Raw genomic sequence first — 16,254 nt, 5'->3', positions numbered from 1 at the left:
TGAAAAATCATAGATGTTGGCACCAAGTTGGGAACAAGCGGGGATGAAAAATGAAGCTGATGCAAAGGGCCAAAAACTCTAATTCCTTAAATGGCTACTTAAGATTGGCTCCAAATCGAGCCAATCCCCATAGACCCCCATATTAAAATGTGAAACTTAACAGCAGAAATAAACATGTTTACAGGCTGGTACAAAACATTTTTTGGCCTCTATACCTAATTACATGTATGGTGGGTGATTTTTTTTTTTTTTATCAAAGTCCCTCATTTAAATTACGTTAAGCGTAAATTTATGCATAATTATGGGCATGGCTGCTTTGAGTGACAGCTAGCTGCTAGGTTTCAGCAGCTAGCGAGCTTGCAGAGGAATTTAGCTGCCCTGAGTTTGTTTTGTTTTTTGATTAGCTTGTTTTTGTTAGTTTGTGTCACTATAGTCACTGAAGTTTCAGTTAATGGCTAACAAAGTGTGAAACACAAGTGAGCTAAGTGGGCCTGCAAAATGGACTAACTTAAAACTTTGGTTCAACTGTCAAGTAGGAACTACATTTATGGATATCAGGAATAAGCATTTTCTGCTGTCATATCTCCTTGGATTACAGCAGTATCACTAATATAATCAATACTATGCTATAAGCATTATAACTTACAAAATCTAAGATATATGTATAATTATTAATTGATGGTAGAGTGCTACAGTCAGCACATTACACACAACATACTAACCATACAACAAACTGTATGAGGTGCAGTAAAACTTGTCAGCGTGTCTGAAAAGTCCTGCACGTTCATCGTGTTTGGCAGCGGCAGTAAACTGTGTTTCAGATGAGTTCTGTGCATTTGTTTCACTTCCTTTGCTCACTGCAATATCATGTTCAGCTGCGTCCTTGCTGCTCTAAAAACAGACTGGTGAAGTTGTTAATGCCGACTGGAGGGTGACGCTGATACACATTGACAGGGCAACAGGGTGAAGCCAGCGCGTGTTTGGTGTGTGTGTGTGCGTTCATGTCTTTGTATGTTACCTTTGTGTATGACAAACTACATCTGCGTGGGTGAATATTATCCTGGTGTAGGCTACCACTCTCTGGATTCATGTGTGTTTCTGTGTGCATGCACATTTGTGGATGTGCATGCATGTATATATGTATGTATATGTGTGTGTGTGCGTGTGTGTGCGTGTGTGTGAGTGTGTGAGATAATCTATAATTAAATTCCTGAGTTTAATGGGATTATCTTTGGGAGACAAGCAGCACAACGTCCTTGACATCCATCCCCCTGGTTAGTCACGGGTGAGCGACTGATAGAGACGCATACACACACACATACAGAGAGAGAGAAAGATGAAGAGGCTGTGAGAGAGAAGAGAGAAACCAGGAGGCAGCAACAAAGAGAGGACGAAGTAAAAAGAGCAGTGAGGAGAGATCAAAGTGCGATGAAATGCTTGTGAAGTGAGAGAAAGAGAGAAGCCATCCGGAGGGAAAGGGTAATGGAGAAGTGCCTTGCATTGTAATTATCTCATTTTCTGCTGTGTTACCACTGAAGGTCGGCTGGCCTTTCCCTCAGCGAGCTCCCTTCCACCTACAGCACAACACAGCCAGCCAGGCCAGCCAAAACAAGCACTTTTCATCCCTATTAAAAAAATCATGCACGAGCTCTGTATTATTTTGTCTCTGCCTTACATATTCTTCCATTGATTTCTCCTTGATGAACTCTCTGTACATCACTGTTCATGATAAATTACCCCCTCTCTTTTACTTTAGCCAAAATAAACCACCTGAGAAACTCACAAGATGAGATATTTTATTGACTTTTATTTCCTACAACACACCAGATGCTATGTTTAGATGCCTTCCAGACATAAAACCTATCAGATGTATCAGTGTTAAAACCATTGATTAATTAATAGAGCTGAGAAGGCACAGTGAGTCAGCCTTGCCAAAACTTGATACTGGACTGATGTTTTTTTCCGAGGCTCCTGTAAGCTTTTAGGATGTCAAGTCTGGAAAGAGTCAAGTACAAGTCAAGTCTCAAGCTTTCATTTATGTGACATGTAAGACCAACTTGAGTCAAAATTCTACTGGTCTGATCCAAAACCTTCTTCCTGGTAGAGGAGTGGACTGTGGTAAATGTAGAGGCAACATTGTGGGTCTGAGCCCAGCTCCCACTGTCATCCGCTGTTCTAAAATATATGTTAAGTTAACCCCTTGACGCCTGAATTTATTTAGAATTATAAAATTTTAAAAAAATTAAAAAATGTATTGTTTGTTTTCAAATCGTTCCTAAATTAAGAGGAGTTTGTTAATTTTTCTGAGGCACATACAATAGATATAAATTTAGGTAGGTTCACCAACTAGAATAAGGTTCAAACAAGCAGTATATGTCCACTTTTTTCAGTGCTTAAATGCAGTAAAAACGTCTTTTTTGTGTATTCAAAAGTCATTTATTTCATCAAAACAGCCACAAAATTGGCTTTCAACCATTACATTGTAACAACAATTAGAACAGGGGTTCTTTCACTTTGACCGGTCCGACGAGAATCCAGTGCTTGCAAAAGGTTCCTAGGTGTGTGTTGAATATGCACAAACGTGTTAGAGGAATGCATGCGTTAATAGGCGTTAAGGGGTTAAGCAGAAGTGCCACCCATTTCAGACTCACATTAATAACTTGTTTAGCTTGAAATGCAGCTCATTTTGATTGAAATTCATACCATTTATTATCTGGGGGTAGTCAAGAGCCCACATTTTCCAAACATTTGAAATATGACAGGTTGCATTAAGATCTAAGGAGACCCCTGAAGAAGATGAGGATGGACAGACACAATGGGGACAGAGCACCCCAGTGAATGCCATGTCACTACCCCGTGGTCGTGCTGAAGCACCTAAAATGGCCTTGTACTGGAAGGAATGTAGTAACCCTAAAAACACCAACAGTCTGTACTTCATCTCCCTCTGGTGGTCATTGAGAAACCATAGCCTAATCATAATCTTTCAATCTGAAGTGGTCCTCAATAGACAAGCAGTCAGGCTGATTGTGGAAATACTGTAAATAGTTTTTTTTAAGTTGATAATTAATATAATGTATAAATCTTTAATTAATTAATGACAATTTTGAATGTCAATTGCAGTTGAGCGATACAATTAACCACAAATATTAAATTAAACTTAAGTAAACCTTCAACTGTACATGACACCTTTAAATGTAAGATAGACCCACTGATGTTGCTGACCCAACAAGCCCTGATGCTGCCTTCAGGAACTGTTTGAAAAACCTCAAATCAAGGTTAACCTTCAAAATCATTTCTTTATGGACCTGGTTTGAGCAGTGGCATTTTTCTCATGTTGAAAAAGGAAAAGGCCACAAACTGTTGCCACAAAGTCAGATTTGAGATTGTCCAAAATATCCTTGCATGCTGCAGTCTTATGTGTCACTGTTGAGGTGCAATGTTGACTTTGGAAACACACGTCTGTGACTCATACTTTAAACTCAAGGTTCACTTGCTAGTTTATTCCATATCCTAATTCCTTCTTCAATGAATGGAATGTGCTCCGGTGTGCTCAGTTTTATTATTTTTGCTCAAAAGTGAAGGTTTGGATTTTTTTCTTACAAATGAATTCAAAAACGCATCATAGATATGAAAGAACTTGAGATAAAAGCATGTAGTTACACAACAATTATTTAAACAATAATGTAAATAAAAAATCAGTGGGGATTTGTATGTATGTATCATTAAGCACAGACAGATTAATTTTTTTAACAGGCATCAAATTATTGACACGAAAAACCATTAGTTACTGCAGTAATTCTAGAGGACCATGAACACAGCACAATACATTTTTCTGACTTCCGCACCGGGGGAAAGGGGAGTTAACGGGAAGCGCCTGAACGTAGCACAACATTACAGGCACTCCAGCGGCTGAAAGCAGAGAAGGTAGTATCTGTCATTTCTTTAACTTCGATTTACTAACCATAGATACCGAAATATCAGCAGAGAAACAGCAATATACTTAAGAGTGACTTTTTTCATTGTAAAAGCTGTGACCGTTAGCCTGCTGACAGCTAACCCTGCTAACCGGCAGCTGTCAAAACAAACAATTTCCTTTAGCTAACTCTGCTAGCTTGGCTGTTAAATCTCTGCTGAAAGTTACCGGTGTGACTGTTGGTAAACCAGAGCAACTATTGGACTGAGTTTCTGCGAGGCAGGTTACATGTAGCTAGCCTCAAAGGTGGTGTTTTGTCGTTATACTCATTTAAAACGTATTTTAAACAGGCCTTTTTGTTGTGGGTGGGGGTCTGGCGGATGTAACTTCACGTTAGCTACCGACCCAACTTAGCTAACATAGGTTAGCCTCGCAGGAGTAAACTTTTCAGCATTAAGCTTAAGTTGCACGTAAGTGCTGTCAACAAGTACTAACATTATCCTTTGATAACTTTAACTCTGTGCAAACAAACTAACTAACGAGCTGGCCTGTGATAAAGTCTATAACTGGGTTTTTTGTAAGTTCTTGCCACAGTTTTCTGTCCGGAAGTGACACTAACTCTGCGAAATGAGATGGATATCACATATTTTATATATTGATCATCATATTACAGCTCAGAAACTTTCTAAAACCAAATTTAAGCCGTCTGTGGTTCGTCGATGGACATTTAATGAGTTGTTAACTGGCAGCAGTACTGAAGGAGTATAATGTTTAGTGTCTTACATGCAGCACCTCACAGAAAATTGATTAGTCACAACCTGATAACTGATTGCATGTTTGTTTCATCAGTGTATATAACCCCAAAGAGCCAAACGTTTGCTTTCATTTCACATTGTGAAGATTTACTTCCTCTTTAATTATGAATGCTTTGAATATTTTGGGCTGGAGGTGATTAGTTAGAGCTGAGACGATTAGTCGATTAATCAGTAAGTTCATACACATAAAATGAATCTGACACTATTTTGATAATTGATTAATTGCTAACATACTGTGTTACAGCTTCTCAAACATATGAATTTAATGTTTGTCTCTGTTTTATCTAATTGTTTGCCATATCTTTGGGTCTTAGTTAGTCTTGCCCCCTGAGGGAAATTTGTTTTCACAGACTCGGCATGTTCCTGTCTTACAGGAAAAATCGTTCCATGCAGTACATCAGGGCAGTAACTAACAATTGTTTTCATTATTATGATTAATTTGCAATTTATTGTCTCAATTTATCATTTTGTCTATAAAATAGTGAAAACAGTCATTGTGATTTCCCAAAGCAAAATTCAAATACATCTGTCTTTTGTCCAACCAACAGCATCGTATCAAGATGTCAGGTCTGAGAAGCTGGAAACAGAGAATTATATTATACTATATTATATTAAATTTAGGCTTTTTACAAAAAAGTACTGAAAGTACTTATAAAGTCTCCAGAGCCCAAGGTGACATCTTGTTTTGTCTGGACAACAGTCCAAAACCCATAGCTACAAATGATAAGTGGACAAAGAAAAGCAGCAAATCCTCACACTTGAGAAGCTGAAAAGATAAAGCAAAAATTAGGCATTTTTTCTTGTTTATTGACTGATTGAGAATGATTATATTTGTTGTCTTTTGACAAATCAGTTCATCAGCTCTTCTTTTCAGCAGTAAGCCTCTGATTGCTTCTGGAAAAGTTGAAACTTCAAAGAGTTAAAGCAGAATTTCCCATTACATCCATTTATTTGTTGCTACCCACCACAATATAAACATTGCCAACATAATGATTTTCTATTTTTGGAGCCGCCTAGCTTTCGCTCTCTTTGTCTCCCAAAACACGTCTGGTAATTCAAATAAGAGCTGAACCAGTAATGAAAGTAATCAAATGCTGCATCTCCACGAGCTGCAGATGGCAAAACACGATCAACTTGATGCAGATAACATTTTGTGCAAGACACAATAGCGTGTTGAAATGACATGTTTGCCAGTAATTGCTGAATTTTCCAGAATTGTCCTCATGTGGATGTGAAATATCTCCGAGGAATCAATTATATAGACGTAACTGGTGTCATGGTCCCTGTAGATGACCAGTTAACTTGTCCCTGACTCATCAGAGTTCAGCTGAGTGCTGCCACTGCCAAAAGGCCCAAACAAAGAGCCAGTGATGAAGTGGCAGGACGTAGCCCTTTACCATTGTCCCCCTTAATGAAGCGCCAGCCTGGGTATGTGAGCTGCTCAGCGTCTGGATGGTCACAGGATCTCAAGCCAGTGTGTAGTAAACACAGCTACCTCTGTTTCTGTTAACTGTCTCACACTTGGTCAGCTCACGGCATCCCAGTCAACCTGCCACCTGACACACAGGCTGAAGGCTGCTGGACGTTTTACATGCAGCTCAAACATGGCAGACAAAAGAAGGCAGGGATTTTTCTTTTTGTTTACAGGCTACGGTTATAAATGTACTCCGAAAGTTAATCGGCAGACAAACGCCTGATTATTTGATTATCATGTAGTTTCCAATTAATTCTCAGCTCTGCTATAAGGAGAAAAATATCGTACAGTTTGATAAGATGTCAGAGGGACAATTATGTGTAAAAGGAACCGTTTGGCACTATTATGCAATCTAATAATGATTAAATTGCAGTGGCAGCAAATTATTGCTTTCATTATTAATTAACCGACTGTTATTCTTTTGATTATTCTGTTAGTTGTTTACAAAATGTCAAAATAAAAGGACAAATGCTCATTAGAGGTTACTGGAGTCTGTCAGGCGACAGGCATTGTTGGCATGTCGACATCATCACAGGTGTCCCACTGCATGTTGATGCGTCAGGATTTCCCAGCATCCACCTGCATCCAGTGTCTAGAAAAGCAGCAATTTGATCACATTTGCTCGCACACAGCCTACCTACTGTACCTTAAATACTAATTCAGTGTGCAGGGCACATTCTTGTGCTCAGGACATCAATTCTTGCATATTAGATGCAAGTTATTATAGTTTGGGTTTTTCATTAGTTTTTAATTTTTGTTTCAGGTTAGTTTCAGTTAGTTGGACTAAAACTAAAGATGTTTCCTGTGTGGTTTTATTTTAGTTTAGTTTTGTAAGTACACAATATTGTTTCAGTTTTTTTCATTTGGATTTTATTTGTGTTTCAGTTGACTAAAATGTTTTTTCTCATCTAGTTTTAGTTAACTATAATAACTTTAATGAAGTGATGTTTGCTGCCATGGTCGCAGTATGTTGCACTTCAGACTGCTTGCTTCACCAACCACCTAAAAATAACCTTTAAAAACTCAATTTGTCCAGATGTGGAACTAAAAAATCAGGACTCTCATTGCATTTGCGAAGCTGTACCATTCAAATTAATTGGTGTTTATTATGAGTGTATTAGATTGGTCTAGGATTTACAATAAGGGAATTGTTGTATGCCAACCATTTCAGAGGTAAATGTAATTGTCTCTGTATTTTTGAGTGGATTATATTACTTGTTGTGATCTTGTCTATAACCAAAGGCTTTCTCTGTCTCTCACCTTCATTCTGCCTCTCCATCCTTTCTGTCTCTATTTTCTCCTTCGTTTCCTGCCTCCATCCTCCTCCTCAGATGCAGACTATAAAGTGTGTGGTGGTGGGTGATGGTGCAGTAGGGAAGACTTGCCTGCTCATCTCCTACACCACCAACAAGTTTCCCTCTGAATACGTCCCCACGGTGAGTAACTTTGATGACACAACCTCTCTTTATTTACTGCAGCGAGCTGATCATAGCTGACATGGAAGTGACATTATGAAAACATAGAGCAGCGAGGGTTCATATACTGATCTTTACACTCAATGCCACTTAAGCTCTTTCCTGTCACACAGGAAGTGACAGTCAGTTATAGTCAACTTAGATGTGTAGTTTGCATGAGCAGTGATCTGTCACCAAAACTAAAAAAGGCCTTTACAGTAAATCAAAGGAGAAAAGCATCACATTACAACACTTCTGTGTTCACAGTGCACATGTAGTTTTCCTCTTCAATGAGGGACTATTACTGACATTTCAGATGTGCTCACTTTTGGTTTAACTTTGAAATATAATGGTTTAGATTATCTGGTTGTCCTGTTCACTTGCTTCCAAGTTGTTTAATTACCTGGCTGAGTTGTTTTGCGCTGTTGGACTTCATTATAGCCATGTTCCAGATTGGGAAAATAAACCTCACTTTGTAATAAACTTGAACTGTCAAAGAAGAGTTGTTGCCAAGAGTTAAATGAGAATATTACGACTCATGTCTGTACGCTAACTGTGAAGCTACAACAAGGAGATGGTTAGCTTAGCTCAGCATAAAGACTGTAAACAAGCCTGGCTGTGTCCAGAGATCTGCCTACCTGCACCTCCTTAACTCCCTAATTAAAGCTAAAATTAATTTCCCACAATGTCGAGCTATTTCCTAGTGTTACATTTTCAGAAGGCTGGGCCCAGAGGGAGTCAAGCATGCACCCTGCCAGTGTTGACATGTTGTGTAGAAACACAAACATTCACGTAACAGGTAGCAGTTTGAAGAACAAAAGCTGTTGTTTGCATGAAACCTCAAAGTATCTGGTACTTGCTGTTGGGTTGGATTCTTAGGATTGCAGCCTGCGTCGTAGCGTGCGTGTGTGTGCGTGCATGCGTGTGTGTGCATGTATGTGTGGATATATATGCGTGGGTGCTTATTTTCATGTACCTGCAAGTTAGAAAATTTGACTTTCTCTGGAGCCATTCCTGTTTGATTTTTCACTACTCAAAAGTGTTGTGTCATGCTGAAGTAGCGCGATACGTGGCCTCACAGGTTCTGCAGTCTGATATAAAATGCAGTCCAGACCATCAACTCAGCTCGGCTTATCCTGCAATCTCTGACTTTTTGGTTAGTGACAGTCAGAAAACAGCTGACTGACTGTTAACCGGCACTACTGTCCTACTGGAAATATCTTAAATGCCTAATTGATGGGCAGCTTCACCGACTGCTGACTGCAATTTGATGAGTAATTCTCTCCTGTTTTCTATCGGTACCCCATCTCTCTGTCTGTCACTCGTCAGCACAGTTTGATCAGAGCATTGCAGAACCAACAGTGCTGACTCAACTTTATCTTCCTCTTCCTGTCTGGCTATCTGTCGCTCACACCTCCCTGCCCCTACCACTATTTTTAACCATTTAACCGTTTGAAATTGTCAGCACTGTCCCAACACACACACAATATATTTATTTTTCATCACAGATATTTGGATATTTAGTAAAGCAGCTGCTACTAGAGGTGGCCAGCTGGATAAAAAAATATCATGCATTATGTCATTCAATCACAGTATCCATAAAGATTGTGAATAGGGCTTAAACTAGGTTTTATTTTCATCATTGATAAAATGTCTGGCCTGTAAAATGGCAGACAATAATGAAAAATGTGCATCCTATACGGCTGAATGATATGCAAAAAAAATATTTTTGACAGATGTGGTTGCAGCATGAATCACGATTTTGGTGGGAATGGTAATTTTAATCTGATATAAAACAGGAAATTCCAGTATTTGAGATTTTTGCATGAAAAATTACTTAAATGAGTTGTCGATTCTCAAAATAGTTCTTATTTTTGACAATAATTTTCCTGTCGATCATCTAATCAATTAGTCGACTAATTGATTGATTTAGTTCTGCGCATTCTGTACCATAATTATGCAAAAATCCTGATACAACCAGAGATATTGAGGGGAGTCCAGCCGAGTACAATAAACAGATATCTGTTGATGTTCATCATAATGTCGTCATATTTTGAGAATAAAGTTGTTTCTGAGATAAAAGTTGTGATAGAAGTTATAGGTTTCACCTTATTTTTGTGATAATAATCATGATCATTGTGTTTGTGTCGAGCATTTTCCTGACAGTCAGCTCTTCACCACAATAAGAAATCAGGAGACAGGAAGTCTCGTTCCAGGAAGTAATCCCTCATAAACATTTCTCCTTGTCACATCCTTAACTTTTTATCTGGAGTGTCTTTGTTTGGCAGCTCATTTCAGGCTGAGGTCTGGTGAAAGTTAAGTTAAGCACATCATTCGAGCAAAGTGTAAATCATTTATAGAGAATAGTAAAGTCAGTGGAATACTAAATAACACCAGTAGTAACTGGCCTCTTGTCCATGTAGCTGCAGCTCTTTTCCACAGTAACCACTGCGTTGTGATCAGACTGTTTCCAGCAGCTTCTGTAGTCTGAGCTCTGTCCAAACACATTATCATCACAAACCTGTATATGCTTTGGCCCGTGTGTGTGTGAACAATGAGCATGTGTGTGTGTGTGTAGTTTGTATTTAATTGAAGTATTTTAAGCTGTGTGTGTGTGTGTCTCCATGGCTCGCCCCTCCTCAGTGCCTCAACATATCACACAGTGTTTCTGTCTCAACCCGAACAGACGAGTGCGTCGTCCTCTGTGTGTTCATTTCTGCGTGTGTGTGTGTGTGTGTGTTACACCCTGAACTGCCTCGGCGGTCTGTCTGAATGATGTCCGAGGTAGCCTCTCGGTTCAGGAGAAACAAAACAAATCGCACTTGATAAAACAAACTGACATTTTTCTCAACAACTACAAGGAAATATAGCCGCAAGCAGCGTTTCCAGGTTCAAGCCCTTTTTGGTCCAACAGAAGGAAGCGGCTCAGTGGGCCAAAATTAAAGCCGTAAGCAATGATGAGCGGCTGTCAGGCTTCACAAAGGGGAGCAAAGTCACTTCAGCTAGTTTTATCATTCTTAAAGAAGGAGTTAAACCAGTCACACTTGTTTTATCATCACAGCAGCACCTGCACCTTTTCAATAATTGCGCACTTAAGGTTTGCAAAGCAGCCCATTTGTTGCCCCTTCGTTGATTTGAAGGAAACTTTGTGTGTGTGTTCAGGAGATGGCGCGGGATATCTCCAGTGAGTTTAATCAGGATTGCTTAAGGTTTAAGGGCATGGTGTATCCAAATTGGATTTTTGGACCTTAATTCCAGCGTTTTTTACTAAGTTTAGTGCTAGAGTTAATAACAATGTCTGAAACTGTTTAAATTATAAAATAAATGCTATCAGGGAATTTCTTCAACTTTGGAACAAATGGATGGAAGGATGAATTGATTGGATTTTGGTGCTTAAAGGTCAAAGGACACTGTGACCTCGCCAAACTCGGCCGTAACGCAAGTATTCATACGCTAATTGTGACAAAATTTAAAATGTCTCACAGGATAAAATGAAGTGGTGACATTTTATATCCATCGGCTTCACTGGGACATGTGCAGAAACACTTATTATTCAACCCCATAACACATGAACACAGAGCAGGTGACCAACAAGGTGACCATATTTCACATTTGGTCAGATACTGAATTGGTGACACTAATCTTGGGCGTCCACCTTGACCTGAGCCTGAGCTGCCGGGTTGAAGATGTGTGTGTGAAACCTCCACATTTTACAGTTTGTAGCTTCTCTGCAGCAGCGTCCATATTTGAAGCATTGTGGTTCACCACAAGCTGATTGGTTCTGCTGATATTGATCTTCAGGTGATTGTCGTTGCGTGTGATGAAGCTCTCCATCAGTCCTCTGTACAATTAGTACAAAAAGTGAAGAGAGCATGTTTCTCACTGGACATTGTTAACTGGAATCACACATGTCAATATAGTGAGAGCTTCCACTTCCACCAACAACTACACTGAATACCTTTAATTAAACTCCTCCATGAGTCTGAACAAACATGGGTGTGAACGTCAACTTTACTGATTGGTGGAGGCAAACAACCAGAGTCAGTAATTAGTTATTTTTAAACGTTTCTTTTTATGTAGTTTTTTTTTCCATTGTGGAAAATGGCCATCAATTAACATTTTTCCGTAGGTTTTCTCAGCAAAACAAGCACCCGCCCAGTGCCTGCTCTCACTACCTGAATGTTTAATATGCAGTGCCACGGATACATTTCAGTCAGTACCAGAAAAGTATTGCTGTTTGATTCAGTCCTAAACGCAGGAGATATTGTGCAACAAGCATTTCCAGTCACCTACTGTGAGCCTGCCTGTTTAAATATAGACTAAACAGATACAGGAGTAAACCCAGCTTGAGTCCATGTTTGTAATACTCAGTTGTAGCTTCCTCTCCTGCAGGCTACATCCTCCAGTTTATCTGGAACCTGTCTGTGCATACGGAGCTTCATTAAAACCAAACAGTGTCTGCAGGCTACAGCAGACCACAGCGGGTCTACGTGTGAAAGCTGCGCTGTGTATTCAAGCAGGCACACAGTGGCTATAAAACACTCCCCGCTCCAGATCACTTCCACGCTCACAAAGCTGAGGTTAGCAGGCATGTTGGGGCTGTAGTTATTGCACATGGCAGCAGCCTGAAGGTACACGAGTGATGAAGCAGGAGGGAGGAGTGAGAGACACGAGCGAACAGCAGCAAAACAAAACTCTGCTCACTGGCAACATTCAGCTTGTTTCCTTCCTCCAACCATTCAGTAACGAGGATATGAAGGATATTTACATGCACACACTGTTTGTAATCTGGCAATTCAAGCAAATGAATAAATCTTATAGATGCCTTTGATTTATTAAAACATATTTATTAGCCTACACTTTTATCTCCCAGAGTTATAATAACGCAGCTTATTGCACATTTCTGGTTTGATGAAACTTGTTGGATAAAGGTCACGTCGCCTACTTCCACCTACAAATTGTTATGATATGGACATAATAATCTGAACATGACAGTTGTTGCCAGGGAGAAAGCGCTCTCAGTAAAATGTTATTACACCACACCTACACAGTCCTGCAGAAGTGTCCTTGCTGCAGACCTCTGACTTGCTGCCCACATCTCTGATTTCTTCTGAGAGAAGGCCTGATGTTGTGCTCGCTGTGGTTTCCCACAGTCGGCGGAATAATTGAGCATATAATCAGAGCTTTGTTGGCTGGATTAAGACGATGCGTCATCCTCCCCAAAAAATGACAAGTGTGGATGAGATCAACACAGCTGTATCAGTTGTTCCAAGGCGAAATAACAAACTCTGTATTTCTAATAAACTCAGTGCTGACTGTGTGTTTCATTTCCTTCTGTCTACCATGTGCACATTAAACAAGTTAAACCCCCATTTTTGCTTATTTGTCACAAATGTTTAATGTTGAGCAGAAATATTTGTAATTTGAAATGTTTCAGTGCTGCAACAGAGTCGAGGTCTGCTGAAGGTTTTGGTCAAGGTCTGTGAGTTGCTGTCAGTTTCTGTTCAGTCTCTCTGTATGTGCATGTCACCAGATGCAATACACAGTGTTGTGTTTACAAAGAAGGAAGCACGGTGCAGAGGAGTGTCGAGCACTAAACTGTTAATTAAACGGCTAATGAAAGGTGTACAAATATGGATGTGGGATGTTAGAGGCATTTTGTAAATGTAATCTTAGAGCAGTTCTGCACACCTATAAATGGACAGGTGCGTAGGAGAAGACCACGGATCGTTACAACAAAACAAAACACTCCTGCGCACCGTTCTCTACACTTGCAATTAGGAACATTGAGTCTTTTGTTTTGTTAAATGTTGTAATCAAAGTATTGCCGTAAGCTGGCTACTGCCATGAGTCAGAGTGTTTGTGTGCTATTGAACATAACAACACTTCTAAAGCACTTCATGTCCTTTCTTGTTTAAGCCCTCTGACCTTTGAAATGCTCAGGGTGAGGGAAAAGAAATACCCACCCCCTCAGCCAAAGATTCTGCCCTGTTTACGCTGTTGGTTTGGATATGAGCAAACTAAACAAAAATCCCTGAACGGGCTGCGGTGATGTGAAACCTTTTGCTCTTGTACTAAGAAGTGAAGACTTTTCTGTCTGGTCTTCACTTCTTCAAATGGCCGTTTTGTTGCACAGTTAGTTTTGGGGGAGGGAATGTGCGTCCTTACAAGCACAGTACAAGACATGTGTGTTTCTCTTTTGTTGGACACTCACGAGCCTCGTAAACACAAGACGTATACTTCCTGTTTTGTTTTAAAGAATGCCCGAGATCATATGTCTTTTTCACATCTTCCTGTTTTCTCCTTCCTTTGTGCTCTCTCTCTCTCTCTCTCCAACCTTAACCCTGCCCCCCCCATCATTCCTCACCCCTCCTTAGGTTTTTGATAACTATGCAGTGACAGTGATGATTGGCGGGGAGCCTTACACGCTGGGACTGTTTGACACTGCAGGTAAAAATAAAGGCCGCGTGCAACTAGGAGCAGGATTTGTTGCAGTACTGTGACCAGAAAGCTATGAATTTATCCCTGAAATGAGAGAGAAACTTTCAGAACACTGTGGCTGTGCTTTAGCTTTACCTGCATTTTATACATAGTGTTTGTTGTCAGCTGTTGATTAGAGTGTTTGTGTGTCTCCCCCTGCAGGTCAGGAGGACTACGACAGGCTGCGACCCCTCAGCTACCCTCAGACCGACGTCTTCCTCGTCTGTTTCTCTGTCGTATCGCCCTCCTCTTTTGAGAACGTCAGAGAGAAGGTGATTTCAGTTATTTAGTCAGTGTCGCTGTTTGTCATCTCCAGCTGGAGCGTTTGTTTGGCTATGAGCTTTAAATATAAGAGGTTGCAGTTATTGTTGTATTAACATCAAACATTTTTCTGATGTAAATGTCGGATTTTGCATAAAGCTACTCAATGTCCCCGAATAGAGAGGTTGTCCTTGAAACAAAATCTGAAAACATGCATCGAACACGCAGCTGGATGTCATAGAGAAATGCAGCACTACTAATTTTATTCAGCAAAAGCTTGTTTTACTGATCTTGAGCTTGATCCCAGAGCCTGGCCCCCCAGATTACATTCCTCACTCTCCTTTTGGCCCGGCCTCTTCACAGTGGGTGCCAGAGATTTCACACCACTGCCCGCGGACGCCCTTCCTGCTGGTCGGGACCCAGGTGGATCTGAGAGACGACAGCAACACTCTGGAGAAACTGGCCAAGAACAAACAGCGAGCCCTGGCCTGTGAGAGCGGGGAGAAACTGGCTCGGGAGCTCAAGGCCGTCAAATATGTGGAGTGTTCAGCTCTTACGCAGGTAAACAGAGGGAGGAAGTGATGTTTTATAGTGAGGAACTGGAGCTCTCGGCAACAACTTACAGGCCAGCTCATTAAAAAAGTAAAAGAAATGTCTTGAACATCTATAATATATCAAGACATTAAGTTTTACTTCCATGAAAACGAGCAGATACTAAGTCAGGCATCGGGAGGAAGTAGGAAGTAGTTGTAGGAAATTAAATATATTTGAGTTTTGAAATGTTGTTGTACAAAAAAAGAAATTTTGAAGACGTGACCGTTTTTCACTGATGTCTAATGTTTCATAGACCAAACGATGGATATTGGAAAGCTTTAGGGCAGATTAATCAATAATTACAGAACAGTTAGTTACAGACGAAGCAGCAACCTTTGGGACTGAAAAACGACGCCAACTTGGAGGCGGTCTAATGCCTCTTCAGAAACCTATGGGTGACGTCACAGAGACTACATCCATGTTTGGTACAGTCTGTGGTCCAGACCTAATAATGAAGCTGCGTCTTTGCATGAGGTTGATAATTGGACCGTTAGATTGCTGCTGTTACATTTCTTTGAGCGTTTTTTTGCATCACATCAAAGCACAAAAATGCAACCGAAGCCCCTGAAACCAGGGATGGTGCAGTTTCATACATACATACACTCCTGACCCCTCTGCTCCATCATGTTTGGTCTTCCAATGGAGGCATTTGATGAGCAGTGGCAGAATGACACTAAAGTTTTGTCTGCAGTAGCAGACAAAAGCCTTTATCGCAGGTTCTCTTTTATGATTGGCCAACTTTTCCCTCTCAGCCACAAGGACACATTTTTGGGATATTTTGTTGTATTATTTCTGGCATTTCTACTCAGGTTTTTTCTTTAAATTCTATGAGCTCATGAGTGTTTCTCTCTTTCTGTCTCTTTGTCAGAGGGGACTGAAGAACGTGTTTGATGAGGCCATCCTGGCAGCTCTGGAGCCCCCAGACACCAAACCCAAGAAGCGCTGCATCCTGCTATAGACAACGCGAGAGGAAGAGGAGGTGGAGGTGGACGAGGGGGGGTAGCGGGCGGGGATGAACCCAGACGGGAAGAGAGAGAGGGAGGGAGGGAGGGAGGTAGAGGGTGTGAAGGTGGACGAGGTAGACACATTTAAACAGTGCCTTCGGCCGCAGTGACTTAACGTGGGTGTGGTGTTGGAACAGACGGGCTCTCGACAGGCTTTATTTTCGTCATAGATACATTTCAATATAAAATGACTAACACGTGAACAAATCTCCTCACTAACCAGGAAACGGGGTTTTAGCTATAGGAGGAGGCAGGTTGA

At 40.6% G+C, this 16,254-nt stretch overlaps 1 protein-coding gene across 1 annotated transcript; it reads left to right on the top strand.

Moving 5' to 3' along the window:
* The first annotated feature begins 3,840 nt into the window (after positions 1-3,840).
* On the top strand, positions 3,841-15,994 carry LOC121619486 (cell division control protein 42 homolog). The gene is made up of 6 exons (XM_041955226.1): positions 3,841-3,924; positions 7,534-7,638; positions 14,034-14,106; positions 14,299-14,408; positions 14,761-14,958; positions 15,860-15,994. Exons 2-6 carry the CDS (start codon positions 7,534-7,536, stop codon positions 15,947-15,949), a joined length of 576 nt encoding a protein of 191 aa, XP_041811160.1. The 5' UTR covers positions 3,841-3,924; the 3' UTR covers positions 15,950-15,994.
* The last annotated feature ends 260 nt before the right edge of the window (positions 15,995-16,254 follow it).

Source organism: Chelmon rostratus, chromosome 16, assembly GCF_017976325.1.
Source record: "Chelmon rostratus isolate fCheRos1 chromosome 16, fCheRos1.pri, whole genome shotgun sequence".
Classification (NCBI taxonomy): Eukaryota; Metazoa; Chordata; class Actinopteri; order Chaetodontiformes; family Chaetodontidae; genus Chelmon; species Chelmon rostratus.
The sequence above is the reverse complement of the archived record's forward strand: the minus strand, read 5'-3'. Positions and strand labels throughout refer to the sequence as shown.

What these genes read in the sequence shown, in the direction of transcription:
- LOC121619486 (XM_041955226.1), top strand. Translation starts at nt 7,534, where the DNA reads ATGCAGACTATAAAGTGTGTGGTGGTGGGTGATGGTGCAGTAGGGAAG. An exon ending in TTGAGAACGTCAGAGAGAAG is followed by an intron (nt 14,409 to 14,760) that starts GTGATTTCAGTT and finishes GCCTCTTCACAG; the next exon opens with TGGGTGCCAGAGATTTCACA. An exon ending in AGTGTTCAGCTCTTACGCAG is followed by an intron (nt 14,959 to 15,859) that starts GTAAACAGAGGG and finishes TCTCTTTGTCAG; the next exon opens with AGGGGACTGAAGAACGTGTT.